At 44.9% G+C, this 13,759-nt stretch overlaps 2 protein-coding genes across 7 annotated transcripts in view; one reads left to right on the forward strand and one right to left on the reverse strand.

Annotated features, from left to right (window-relative positions):
* The first annotated feature begins 1,214 nt into the window (after nucleotides 1-1,214).
* On the forward strand, nucleotides 1,215-4,162 carry tsn (translin). The gene is made up of 6 exons (XM_015047387.1): nucleotides 1,215-1,424; nucleotides 1,667-1,760; nucleotides 1,854-1,950; nucleotides 2,216-2,331; nucleotides 2,420-2,499; nucleotides 3,042-4,162. The coding sequence occupies exons 1-6, from the start codon at nucleotides 1,359-1,361 to the stop codon at nucleotides 3,270-3,272; spliced, it is 684 nt and encodes a 227-aa protein (XP_014902873.1). The 5' UTR covers nucleotides 1,215-1,358; the 3' UTR covers nucleotides 3,273-4,162.
* A 126-nt stretch (nucleotides 4,163-4,288) lies between these two features.
* arhgef49 (Rho guanine nucleotide exchange factor 49) overlaps nucleotides 4,289-13,759 on the reverse strand; it is a 65,941-nt gene continuing 56,470 nt past the window's right edge. For 5 of the 6 annotated variants that reach the window (XM_015047382.1, XM_015047379.1, XM_015047381.1 and 2 more), the window contains 5 exons: nucleotides 13,297-13,498; nucleotides 11,227-11,446; nucleotides 8,945-9,534; nucleotides 7,986-8,131; nucleotides 4,289-7,689 (listed from right to left, as the gene is read on the reverse strand). In XM_015047382.1, the coding sequence (XP_014902868.1) occupies nucleotides 6,864-7,689; nucleotides 7,986-8,131; nucleotides 8,945-9,534; nucleotides 11,227-11,446; nucleotides 13,297-13,498 (1,984 nt within the window). In that variant the 3' untranslated portion in view covers nucleotides 4,289-6,863. The remainder of the gene's footprint in view (nucleotides 7,690-7,985; nucleotides 8,132-8,944; nucleotides 9,535-11,226; nucleotides 11,447-13,296; nucleotides 13,499-13,759) is intronic. The other variant, XM_015047384.1, reaches the window with a different exon arrangement.

Below are 13,759 nucleotides of genomic sequence, written 5' to 3' on the forward strand. Positions count from 1 at the left end.
CAAGAAGGTTCTGGGTTCGATTCCCGGCCCCGGTCTTTCTGCATGGAGTTTGCATGTTCTCCCTCCGGTTTCCTCCCAGTCCAAAAACATGAGTCAGGTTAATTGCCCCTAGGTGTGAGTGTGTGTATGCATGGTTGTGTGTCTCTGTGTAGCCCTGCGACAGACTGGTGACCTGTCCAGGGTGACCCCGCCTCTCGCCCGGAACGATAGCTGGAGAGGCACCAGCACCTCTCCCGACCCTAAGGGACAAGGGTGTAAAGAAAATGGATGGAAAAGTTACCTAGTGAATTTGGTGAAACTATCTGTATGATAATGTACAAGTTTTGGAATAGAAATCGTGTAACTTAAACACCTAAAAGACAATTACAATTGTAATGACATTAAGTACGTGGTGTATGTGGAAACATACACCACGTACCAAAGCTAAATTTGAACTATTTATATCAAGATTATTTTGATTTATATTTTGTTTTACTTTTTTTCTTAAGATACATTTTTGTATTTTATTTTATTATTTTTAATCCACTGAACTGAATGTTGATTCATCACAACATCGTTATAATAAGGAACATTTCATTTCATGATCGGCAGTGATAAAAAAATCTGTTTAGCTCTTGGTGACTCTTTTTTTTTTTTTTAGCGGTACTTGAAGGCAGCGTGTGTAATTGTTCTGCTGTGGCTCCATCAACAGAGGGAATGAGGTAATGCAACATGTTTTTCCATGACACCAAACCCAAGCAGGTAAAAGAGGAGTAATCTAATTTCTGGGGTTCAAAAATAGTATATTAAACTACTTCCGAAAATTGACAAATCTTTCCAACAGGATGTGTTTGCTAAGGTTTAAAAAAAGAGAGGCAGAAGGCTGGTGATTACACTAAAATTCAGTAAATGTGTAAACTGTCCTACAAAAATTACAGTTTGTGTAAAATCTATTTGACATTTCAGTACATCAGAGCATTTACAATAAATCTCGTTAAGGCTAAGGACACTTCACATACAACACCGAATTTATGTATAAAACTGATCGAATTCCATACATGAAATCTGATCATCATCATTAGTAATAGTAGTAGTAGTTTTTTTTAACACTTAAACTCGGTTTCATTGTTAAAGAAAATTTACCTTCATTGAGTTAACTAGTCCAACCTCAACAGCTGCAGTCAAGTTTCGTACTTTATTATTATTTTTTATACAGAAAACGCAGGGTGACGTCATCTCCACGCGCTGACTTAAGCAGACCTGACGGTGGGCTTGCTCTGCACGTTGATGCTGGGACTTATTAGCGGCTAGCTGCTGATTTTTATTTTTTTCCTTTGGCGCTTTTTGTTTTTATCTGGTAATTCCTCAAGGATCCGAACATGTCTGTGACTGAAATGTTCAGCTACATCCAGGGCTTCTTGAGCGCCGACCAGGACGTCAGAGAGGTATGACCGAAGCTGCTATCAACATTAGCGCCTCCACACCGTTAGCTGCTAAGCTAACCTGTTTCCCCGAATTGGCTGTCTCTCTGCAACTGAACACAACAGAAATGTAGCGTTCACCACTACGTCACTTTAAAACTACTCTCTTCTGTGTTTCTTATTGGTTTATATTAATTCGTATATATTTATTTTCTTCGTTTGACGCTGCTGTACTTGTGTCCATCTTTACAATTTATTTGTCACAGGATATTCGTAAGGTGGTCCAGAATTTGGAGCAGACAGCCAGGGAAATCCTTACGGTGCTTCAAAGTGTTCACCAGCCGTCTGGGTTCAAAGAGAGTGAGTTTTGGAGAAAATGTGCAATGCCATGCTAGTTTCTTGTTGAAAGCTATGTTGAATGTCTTAAAGCCATTTTTTCTTCTCCCTTTTAAGTTCCCAGTAAATGTGCCAGGGCACGGGAGTTGTTCTGCACCGTCAGGACGCACATGGCTGAGCTCAAAACCAAATTTCCTGCTGAGCAGTATTACAGGTAGGATTCACTTTGGACACAATACATATAATTAGGGAAAAAAGCATTTCATTGTGTAGGGTTTTTTTTTTTAAATTAAACATACACCGCAAGAAATTTCTAAAGGTTTTTGCTTTTCATCTCTTGCACAGGTAGTGTTTATAAGATGTAGTCTTACATTTGTTTTTTTGTTTTTTTTGTTTTTTTAATGATATTTAGAACCTTCCTTTGTTTCCACCTGTATACCTGTGAACCCATAACATTTTAATTTCATTCGCCTGTCCAGGTTCCATGAACACTGGCGGTTTGTCCTGCAGCGTTTGGTCTTCTTGGCGGCCTTTGTCGTCTACCTGGAAAGTGAAGCCCTCGTCACGCGTGAGGAGGTGGCTCAGATACTTGGAAGTAGGCGCCTTGTTCTCTTCTAGAGCCACGTTTTTATAAGCGAGAAGGTCCGCCTAACTCTCCCCCCCCTCCCCCATCTCTCTGGCAGTTGAAGTTGTGCGAGAGAAGGGCTTTCACCTGGATGTTGAAGATTTCCTGGCAGGAGTGCTGATAATGGCCAGTGAACTGGTGAGTGGTGTGCTGCTAACGTCCACAGTGTTTTGTCAATTTCTGTATACAGACTTGTGAGTCGCAGTAGTTGTATTGAGTTACATGATCAAAGTCAAGAAATGTGTAAAGAATAAATTGAGCACAAGGCAGCTGAAAGTTGCCAAATGGTGGTGATGATGATGCATACGTGCATAAAACAATGGCCACCCAAGAAAAGTAACAGTAGCAATGTCTTCAGCTCACATGTAATTTTTATAAGATGGAGATTTATATTGTGAGCTGTAGCTTTAAGACCTAGTATACCGGAACTCATTTCAGGGATTTATAAGCCCTCTGAGGTGAACCAAGTCTGTCTATAAACTAGCTCTATAATTCTTGTAATGGGAAGTACATAGTTGTTGGAGACATCAGGTAAATAATAATAATCTAACAGTTGTATACTTTGCAGATAATTTTCATAAGATCAAATTTCTGTATTTACTTTCTCCCATTTATCCCAGTGTTTGTAGGCAGGTTTTGAAACTCAGTAGCTTCATATTGAACTTGTTTTGCTCCTGCAGTCGCGGTTGGCGGTGAACAGCGTCACAGCGGGAGACTACAGCCGGCCGCTCCGCATCTCGAACTTCATCAACGAGCTGGACTCGGGCTTCCGCCTGCTCAACCTGAAGAACGACCCGCTGAGGAAGCGCTACGACGGCCTGAAGTACGACGTGAAGAAGATCGAAGAGGTGGTCTACGACCTGTCCATCCGCGGCCTGGCGAAGGAGCCCGAGTCCGGCGGAGACAAGTAGAACGAGGAGCGTCGTTGGTTTGCTGTTGGAGCAGGAAGGAGGGCGGGGGTGTGTTGGCAGCTGCTTCCTGCTGCGGGACCTTCTGCATGATTGCCGCAGGTTGGGTTGGAGACTTGGAGATCTGGAAAGTCAGAGATCCGGGGATCTGCCCGAGGTCCCCAGCAGCGCGACGGTGTGTCTGTGTATGCGTGCGAGTGTTTCAGCATGTATTTGTGCAAATGCATGCGGGAGCGGTGGTTCAGAAGGATGTCAGTCTGTCAGAAAGGCAGCAGAGGCAGTAAGAGGATCTCGGCGTTCTCCATTCAGAAGTTTAAGATTAAAGGTTATGTTTGTTGCAAGTTTTGGAAACGTGTTCCTGTGTTACAGCATCATTGTATTTCACCGTTCATTTGGATTTGCAGCATGGCCCTGTTTGGGAAGACTGTCAGAGATATTGTTTGAGTGTTTCAATCTTTTTTTTTTTTCTGTTCTATTTCGCTTGTCAAAATGTTAAATTTGTAAAATAAAAAAAAATGCTGTTCAATAGGTGATTTAATCAGATGGAGTCTCCGTAAGGTTCAAAAGTTACAAGTTTAAATCTTAGGGTCCACTAAGACGGTCAACTTTCTTGTCAGAATTTTTTTGTTCAAATTCTGATTGTTGGTTTGTACTTTTTATGAGACTCGAGGAGTGAAAAGCCAAAGAAACGACAGTGTTGCACTTCACCGTAAAATAAGAACAAACTGTGATTCATTAAATGACATGTATTTACGAACCTTTTTGAAACTGTGCCAGTTGACTGTTTAGCCATTTCTGTTTGGTGTTGGGATGAAGTGGGGAAAAATTGTCTTACATGGCTTATGTTTGTTTTGTTGTTGTTTTAAAATAAAGGTTCATTTTTTTTATTGTCTGTAGTGGAGCAAGATTGTTTTCTATGAAAAGAAAAAGTTTCTCATCCTGTGCTTCAAAGTGTTACAACATTTTATGCGTTTCTCCTCAGAGGTTAAAAAAAAAACAAGAAAAAAGTGTTTAAAATCTTTTTTTAATATAATTCACAATATATTACACTAGAGAAATAATACATAAGATGTCTCAAATCAAAAGGGGAAAGTAAATAAACCATATACAGGTGTTTTCTTTGAGATTTTTTTTTTTGTCCTCCCAACAGCAAATGAGCCTTAGTGTGGAGTTGAGCAGCTCTGCCCTCCAAAACACAGTGATATGTTCTTCTTAATGCTACTTCATAATAAACATAACAGCAATAGTCTTAAATTATCGGCGTGACTGGCTCTGTCTCGATGTGCCCAGTCAACCCAGTATCTTAGCCAATGAAGGAACACATTTCACCAGCAGTTACACTGGAGAGTAAAATCTTTCACTTAAATATAAAGTGCTTCAAACTAAAGCCTTCAGAAGTAAAAACACACTGGTTAAAAACACACTAAAAAAAGAAGGCAGTTCACTGTAAGAGGAATAATTATATTGCCTGTGCAGACGGAGGGCAGGCTCGTCTGTTCAGTGGAGATCAATGCTACTGCGGCAAGATTGCGAATTTGTCAGTCTTCGTCTAACAGTAATAAAGTAGAAAGGCACAACAGCTCATTGCTGGTCTCAGTACACAGTTAATAACCTGTCATGGTGACATGATCGGGACGCTCTCTCCCAGCCTTGGGGTCGTCAGGTGAGCAGAGTTTTTCAGCCTTTGTAGAGAATGCTTACCTTTTACAACAATGAGACAATTAGACATAATCCGACTAACTGAGATGGGTCACTTCTTGAAAATGAAACGGTAAATTGTGACTTTTTCTTTATTCCTATCTACAATCATAATTTTGTAAAGTGTAAGACTGCAATGCTTAAGGACTTTGGTTTTCAGGATCTAAGAGTGCAATTCTTTCTCCATGAACTTTTTAAAACAGCTGAGGAAAATATTTGAATTATTTAGTGACAAAAACAAATGAAAGCACCTATTATAGTTTCAACCAACGCAGCTGCCGATGCACTGAGTACATGGATGAAAAACTCTGCCCTTGACACACAACGAGGCCGACTAGTACCAGAGATGCACCATTTTGTGGCCGACATACAATCCCCAGCATTTGTAAAGCTTTGAAATGCCTTTAGCCATTTTACACAAATTAAATTTCTCAAAGAACAGAATTCAATATATTTTATTATCCATCCTATATTTGGGCAGGGGGAACTGCCAGAAAAGCAGGAGTATACGATTTTAAAATGACATAAAACTCACGGAGTCGACAATTTGAACAATTTTCAGCATCTTGTATTTGTGATTAGCATGGCTAGCAGTACAAAAATAAACAGATTCTTGAATTTCTAAAAGGCAGCCAACATTTTTAAATCCTGCGTAATCCATCACATTACACAAAGCGACTTTGTGGTAAAAAGCTCAGCCTTCCTGTTATCTGATGAAAGATTCATTCAGGGCCTGAATGAATCATAAAATTGTCTCACAATATCATAGAAATAAATGTATTCTTATTAAATAGACTTTTCCCCCTATCACTAAATTTTGAACGCCTCAGATCCTGAAAACAGATGAAGTGTATTTATGCCAGCAGCACTGAGGTGTGGTGCATTCAAGTGACAGATAAAAACATTGGATTTTTGAGATTCAGCGAGTTCAAAATGAACTAATTCAGATCGGCACCCTGAATTTCTTGGTGCATCTCTGACTAGTGGTGTACGTTATCCACAAAACGCAATTTTTAAAAATTGATTTCATGACAACAGGATGATTTCGGTTCTAAAGAAGAAAACAGAGGCCGCAATAGCGAAGCGATGCGTCAATCATCAAACCGCCTTACACAGATGTCAGAGGCTCGGTGAACCTGCCTAGTAACATAAAACAGAAGGACCGACTGCAGATTGAGTGGGAATTAACTGCATATAAAGTAGCTACTTTGTGAAACTGGCTGAGATTATTGCTGTTCCGTGAAATCCCATTGACTTACAGATATGTTAAAGGTCTGTTCTCAGCCCGATGGAGAGGCTCTGCTCAACTGCATCTCTGGCAGTGAAAGTTGTTATGCCGCCTACAGACAGTAGAGGGCAGCACACAAAGATAAAAGGGCAGTGACAACAAAACGTAAACCACTGAAAAACAAAAAGAAAAACAAGAAAAACCCAAAGAAATCTTTACCGTCTCTTACCAAAAATGTCTGCAATCCTCACTGTCTTGTATAAAAATGACATAACAGTTTGTTTTTTTTCTTTTTGCAGCCAGTCATGTTCAGTCATGCTATTCGTCAAACACACCTTTAGGTACTCAACAGTCTTTACAATCAAGGCTTTCAAGAACAGCCCAAGTATTTTTTGGTCGTTCAAAAAAACTGGTATTTTTCTCTCTTTTTTTTTTTGTAACAGCTTCAAAATTAAATCTACATACAATTATATGGCGCACTTACTGCTTCATAGGAAAAAAAAGTGCTTGGTTTTCTCACACACAATGTGAGACAGATTGTGTGATTGTTTACTGAAATCTAAAATGTCAGAACGGAGGTGTTATTCAGGAGATGTCGCAATCGGGTTTCTGGAGTTGAGAGACTTTGGGTTATTTACAGTGGAACAACGATGTGGTGGAGGCTAGCCTCAGGAACGCGTCTGGTTGGCGTTGATCATGATGTTTGGCAGAGCGTTGCGCCTTTTCCTCCAGGTGCCCAAGTCTCGGGCGTACCTCTTCATCTGATGGAACCACTGCTGGGTGCGGGATTTGTCCGAGGCACGGAAAACAAACGACTCCCGCCGGATGTCGAGGACCTCGAAGGTGTCCTCGCAGTCCGGATCTGACGACACCACACAGTTTGCGAGGCGGATCGGCTCTCTCAGCACCGCAAACTTCCCGCTGCTCTTGTCCTTGATTAAGACCAACACTCCGTCTCGAACGCTCTCCCCCATGCCTTCCCCCTGCCGTCCGACGTCGGTGGCCTGCCCTGGGGAGTCGCCGCCCTTCTGTGTCCTCACCATCAGTAGACTCTGCACGTTTTGGAACTTGAGGGCCTTGCTGCCCTTTTTCAGCCACTGGCTGTCTGCCGGCTGGGACAGCTGGAGAGGTCCCTCCATGACGAACCGGGTGTTTTCTCTCGCCCAACCCACGGTCTTCATCGACACCTCTCGCATCTCGATGTTGATGACCTCCCGGTTCTTGCGGCTGTCGCGGCGGAACGAGCGCAGGGACCATGTGACGCCATTACCCTCCTGCTTGGTCTTCATGTTGATGTGCTCCAGATGGGACTCCACTCGACTCTTGGCCTCCCGGAGGCGCGCGTAGTCCGGGTGGCATTCAGGAGTGACCTTAATGATGCGGCTCAACAAAAGCGGGTACTTAGTGACGCGCTGGAGCGGCGCCATGAGGAAAGAGCGCAAGTTCATGCGACGCAATGCGGTGTTGTCGTTCTGGGAAACATCCAGGAATATTCTGAAACGAGAAAGAGGGGGTGGGGGGGCATTTGTACAGCCATCGCATGTCTTGGGAAAATTAAAACTTTATTAATGGGTGTTACAGAAGAGCCAGAGATGCGGTTCTGTCTGAAAACATGAATCATTGCCGCTTAGCTCTCAAAATAGACCTTCCTCTGAATAAGTGATAACTCACTGTCCTATCCATTAATAATTACACAGAGCAGCTGTGGCAGAAACAGGAGAAAGCTCCCAGAGCAGCTTTTCCATCGTACAGCCCAGCAGGGAGAACGGCTATGGGTCGTCGTTAAGTACCTGAGCAGTTCTTTCTCTTTCTCCAGAGCGTTGAGCATGTTGACCGAGGTGGACTGCTGTAGGCAGTAGGTCTGGAAGGCAGGGAGCATGTTGACGAACTCCAGGAAGATTTCTCCAATGTATACGGTCAGCAGGTCGTCGTCACCCTGGAAACAAACCACGCACACGCAATTCAAATGAAAAGCCACTGCTGTCGCAGACTCTAAGTCATCCAGTCACCCAGAGCCTGACCAGCAGGTGGACGTAAGTGTGGCTAGTTCATGACGAACATAACCAAATCCTTCACCCGCAACACCGAAAGGAGAAAAACATAATTCGAAGGATTTGGAACCATCAAGAGGCCTTTGCACAACATATTGCGACTATAACCAATTTATATTCCCATCAAAGCCTTCTGGAATGAAATCTTTAAGTGCCTAAAGATTCCCACTCTGTACACCTTGAGTTTTTTTGTTGCTGAAAGTACACCTGGGCTAGTGGTTCTATGTTTAGCTGTGTCTTTTCCCTGTATGGAAGGTTTGATGCTACAAACTTTGTCTTCTCTCCTTACTTTTCCTTTTCTCCTCTGGAGATCCACTGAATTTAATATTATTCAATTAAAGTAGGTGATATCTACAACTGACAAACAAGTTCCCAAAAAGGTCTATATAGATAGTGGAAACTACAGAAGAGTTGTAAATCAACAAAAACAACAGCTTGCAGGGAATCACTGAAGTTGCCAGAATTAAAAGGGGTAAAAGTGAACAAAGTGTAACCCGGTGCTGGAGATACAGGAGAAAAACCTGAGTGAAGTTCCATCTAATAGCGCCAGGGTTGTTTTGGTTGAAACAGTTGAGCCGTCACAACAAAACTGCACCTACGTACATTTGCATATTTAGATTTTTGCTTGTGGTTGCGAAGGGTCGGTGCGATGAAGTTGTGGACGTCGTTTGCGTGTTCATAAGAGATAAGAAGGTCACCTGGTCAAAGGCCTGATCGATGCTGTCCTGCAGGTGTTCGGTGAATCGGTCGTTGACGTCTATGAGCTCCTGAACGTTGCCGAACACCACGGCTAGCTGCTCGGCCGTCAGCAGCCCGGCGCTCTGCATGGGGCAGTAGAACTCCTCCTTGATGATCCGCAGGTCCTCGCCGTAGCTCGACTCGGTGTTCAGGAACTCCAGGATGGCCTCCTTGCGCTCGGTCCGCAGCTTGGAGCAGCGCTCGCACATGCGCTCCCCCCGCTCTTTGGAGACACCGTCCCTCTGTCCGCAGTCGGGGCAGGGCCTCTGGGATTCCCACGCCCTCAGAGAGGTGGACGGCCTCTTCCAGGTGCGGGACAGGCCCGGGCCGATGCCGCTGTCCACCCGCTCCACCTCTGCCCCCCTGGTTCTGCGGTAGCGCCGTGGCTCGCGGTCCTCTTCGTCCCGCTCGTCGCTCAGGCCCACCACGCCGCTGTCTGAGCTCAGGCTGCTGATGGTGCTCCAGCGGTGCTGCCCGCAGCGGGTCACGCCCAGAACCGCCTGGCGCTCCTCGCCCGGCGGCTCAGAGTGGCCGCGGATTGCTGCTGGTGCTGGAAGGAAGAAATTACAGTACTCTTTAGGAACGATATTTTTAAGTTAACTACCTGGTAATATCATAGTGCTGACTCCTGCTAGCATAATAGACTCAGATTACATTCAGACAGTAGTGTCCAGAAGAAAAAACTATTACAGATATATTTCTATAACAGGTAGATCCTCAGCCCTCCAGTGGAAACTTAACCTTTGGCCATATGGATAAAAAAAGTCAATACCGTTGTGCATCGACACGTATCGACAGACTGAAGGAGTCTAAGTTCTTAAATATCTCCTGTAAGCTTGCTTTGGCAAACAAACAAAAATGAAAGAGTGATATTTTTTACTGCCAAGAAAATAAATGTACTCTTGATTTTCTATTTCAAGGTCATCTCAACATCCGGTGTGCCATATTGACTGGGATTCGAACATTCTGTGGCTAAGAGCTTCGATTGATGGAGAGGAACAGTAAATGTATAGGGGGGGAGGGAGGTGAGCGACCGGATGGAAAAGTCGAAATATTCGGATGAGTAAGCACTGAATTCCTTAAGAGACGCTAAGACAAATCAGAAGTTGGCAGTAACCGAGGAATACAGCTTCCCCGAACGAGACGAGGGGTGAAACGGGGACGCAGAACGTCACACAGTCAGCTCAAATAAAAGACCGAGCCGTGGTTTTGGAAGTGGCAGTGGGTTGTTTCTACACCAAAGATAAATCGACTCTGAAAGTCAGTGAACCCTCGATGATGTAACTGACGTCAAGGGCAGACAGTGGGAATTCATGAGGGCTGACATAAAAACAGGACGCAGTATCATGACAGCACACACTGCCTGGAAATTCTTACATAACCATTGAAAAAAAAGAAAGAAAGCAGGCCACAACTCTAGTGTCTGACAGTCGCCATCGATTACTCTCTGTCTGTGACATTTACGCATCGTACAATCGAAGAAAAAGCCAGGAATGCTCTAAATATAATCAGTGTTACGCAAACTGAGCCTTCGCACCCCCGGCGGGTAAATAACTACACTTTTGACGTCAGTAAAGACATTGAAGTTTGTCAATTAAAATTGTAGCTATTAAAAAAGATTCCTAATAAAGATGAGTACGCCATCTACTGTCTTCAAAATCAACTAAAACTGACAAGCTGGATATTATATCTCTAATTTCTTACCTCAGCCTCCTTCAACCCTCATCTCTTACACCAACCCCTTTGAATCCTTAGTCCTTAAGCCTCAAATCCTCATCCTTTACTCCTTCAACCATAATTCCTCATCTCTTATGCCAACTCCAGTCAACTCTCACTCCTTATCCCTTACTCGTTCAACCCTCATCTTTTACCCCAACCTCCTCAAACCCTCATTCTTCATCTCAGTCTCATTCAGCCCTCTTCCATGATTCCTTCTTCTGACCTACATCAACATTCATCCCTTATCTCAACCTCATCCCAAACTCCTTCTTCACTACCCCTTTAGCCCTCATGCATACCACTTTCACCCATCATCCTGGCACATCTACCTTCTTCATATCTAAGCTTTACTGCCTTAATCCCTCATTACCACTTATGTCCTCAACCCAATCTCCATTTTCGCTTGTTGCCTCCTTCATAGCTAGTCCCATCATTCTTCATCCCTTAGCCCAACCTACTTTTACCCTCACCCACAACTCCCTGAGACCTAACAACCTCATCGCTCCATTTGGTCTTTACTTACCACTGTCTCTGTCTCTGTCCCTGTCCCTATCTCGGCGGTGGCTATGGATCCGGGCAGCAGCGGCGATCTTCATTTCCAGCTGTTTGCGTTTGGAGGCGTCCGCCGGCATGGGATCGCTGTAGTGGGGCCGGAGGCGGCACTCACGCTGCGCCCTCACCGTCTCCGCCTGCTCGTAGGCTGCGTCCGAACTGGAGCGCCTGCAACCCAGGCCCACGTGCTGCTTCATGGAAAGGACACGAGGATCAATGGGATGGTCACATCTCTTCGGCAACAGGTGAAATGGAGCAGTAGTTCTTGTGTGCATTCAGGAACATCCTAATATATATGCAATACAGCCAGAAACTTGGTGTTTTTCAGTCATTCAATTCAAAAAAGTGACTCTTACTGCACAGATTCATTACAGTTATCCACTCAACGTTTGGTCAGGGCTTCATTTGCATGAATTATTTATTCAGGCGATCAGCTTTTGGTCTAGTTGAGGTGCTGATAAGTCCCAAACAGGCATTGCTTCACAATTCTCTCAAGACTGCAGTTATTCCTCTTGCATCTCTTTTGCTTTTGCCCCAGGGCAGCTGTGGGTCACAGTAGTAGCTGAATGTGTGTGTGACTCAGAGAATGACCGAACGTAGTGTAAAGTACTTTGGATTCCTCTGCACTAGTTAAAGCTCTATTCAAGTACAAGACCTTTACCATTTGTCAACCTCACTTTTCCTTCAGCTAAAGTTTCCCTTATTATGTTTGGGTGCAGAGCTCTGCGAAGGCCCAGCCATTTCTGACATAAGCTGTCTGCTGGACGACGGTGAGGTCAGCAGTCTTCCCCCATGATGGCGTAGATCAATAACGCCACATTCAAGTGTTCAGGCTGAATATTCTCATTGTGTGAGAAATTGCATTTTGGGTTTCCATTAGCTGCTCCGCAACGTCGCCAACGCTGACGGAAATGGATGTTTGAATCGTATCGCTGTGTGCAATGAATATATATTTGTCTGTGGAGAGAGTCTTCCTCTGCGGCGTCACCACGTTTTGCTGTGATGGTGGCGTTACATAACAGCTCTAACTTATCCCTCTGATCCCGGCTGGCAGGAGTGACAGGAATCCAAATTTCATTCCCAGACGCAAAATGAACTGTCTGGCAAAGACTGTAAGCACACATAAAACAATGCTCTTATCACTACTTGAAATCAAACAGCCTTAAAGATAAAAAAAGAAAACAGTCGCTGAGTGAGAGTCTCCTGGGCTTTTCTTTAGGTGATGAGAGGAATTCCCAAAACAAAGCACAATCAAGAGACGACCCGAGGAGCAAAGTTCAGCCCTGCTTATCTCAGGAATGGGCGGATGGATGACACTGGCTTCACATCTACAGCTCTGACAGCTACCTGCTGAACGTGACAGGAAAGGGGCACCGAGGTCTTTCACATCAGAGAGCTGCAGTACAGACAGAGCTAGCTGTGATCAGGTAAAGACGAAGAAGAATAATTAATATTCCACCGAGCGATCAAACAGCAGCCATTGCTTTGGGAACGCAGGGGCAAGCTAAGCTGCAGAAATCTGAGATGGAAATTGAGAGAAAAACGTGCCTCGACATCCGTTCGCTAATAAAACTACCTCCAGCATGGGAGAAGCGAGGCGGGGGAATCTTTCCGATCTGCAGATGCGGCGAGGGGCTCGATGCTAGCCGCGGCCAAAAGGGACGAAGAGGCGACTTGTCGGTAGCAACCCCGGCGCCGGAGGGGCGTCCTAATCCTGCCTTTTATTCCTTCCTGAGACCGCGAGCCGCAGCTGCAGCTGGAGGACGGAGCGCTGCACGCTTACTCTTGTCTGAGACGAAATACCTCTGCATAAAAAAGATCCAGGAGAAATGTGCATATGTGTGCGCGTGTGTCGCAGTCTCCTTGCCCGTCCCAGCCATCCCTGAATACCAATAGATCTGAGAGAGCTTCTGCTTTTTTTTTTTTTTTTTTTGCTGCAGAACGACGTCGGCGAGCGGCAGATGTGGGAGATGCGTGCTAATAACATCTCAAAAGCAGATAACACAACAACAGCAACAACAACAAAATGAAAGGTCCTTACGCATTCTCCAGCCTCTTCCCTTTCTCCTGCTGCTTCTCCTGCAGGCGCCTCGTCGCCAGCCTCGGCTCTGCAGGCCGTTGTCGGCGTTGCCATGGCAACGGCGAGAGGCTGACAGTCGGGCGAGGGGGCGGTGATGTCACAGCCTCCGTCCCGGTCACCTGACAGCTTGACTGGAGCCTCGGCGGAGATCTCTGCACTGCAGCTGGCGAGGCGGTGGGGGGACAAGGGGGGGAGAGGAAGACGGAGGTAAAGAGGGATGGATGGATGAGGAAGAAGAGGATTTGAATGTGGAATAAAAGGAGGAAATTTGAGGGTGGGAGGAGGGGGGGGGGGAAGGCAACAAAAAAAAAAACCAGACACCATGCACCAGAGAGAGGAGGGCCGGGATTAAAATTCTGGAGAAATGCTTGTCAGCAAACAGCTTCCTTGTCATTCCCTTTCCTGCACACACACACACACACAC

This window comes from Poecilia latipinna, unplaced genomic scaffold (genome assembly GCF_001443285.1).
Source record: "Poecilia latipinna isolate Pla-1442-1.1 unplaced genomic scaffold, P_latipinna-1.0 Scaffold823, whole genome shotgun sequence".
In the NCBI taxonomy this organism is placed as follows: Eukaryota; Metazoa; Chordata; class Actinopteri; order Cyprinodontiformes; family Poeciliidae; genus Poecilia; species Poecilia latipinna.

Excerpts from the sequence above, each read along its gene's own strand:
- tsn (XM_015047387.1), top strand. The coding sequence starts at position 1,359 with ATGTCTGTGACTGAAATGTTCAGCTACATCCAGGGCTTCTTGAGCGCC. Across the intron at positions 1,761-1,853 it reads GCCGTCTGGGTTCAAAGAGA|TTCCCAGTAAATGTGCCAGG; the intron begins GTGAGTTTTGGA and ends CTCCCTTTTAAG. Across the intron at positions 1,951-2,215 it reads CCTGCTGAGCAGTATTACAG|GTTCCATGAACACTGGCGGT; the intron begins GTAGGATTCACT and ends TCGCCTGTCCAG.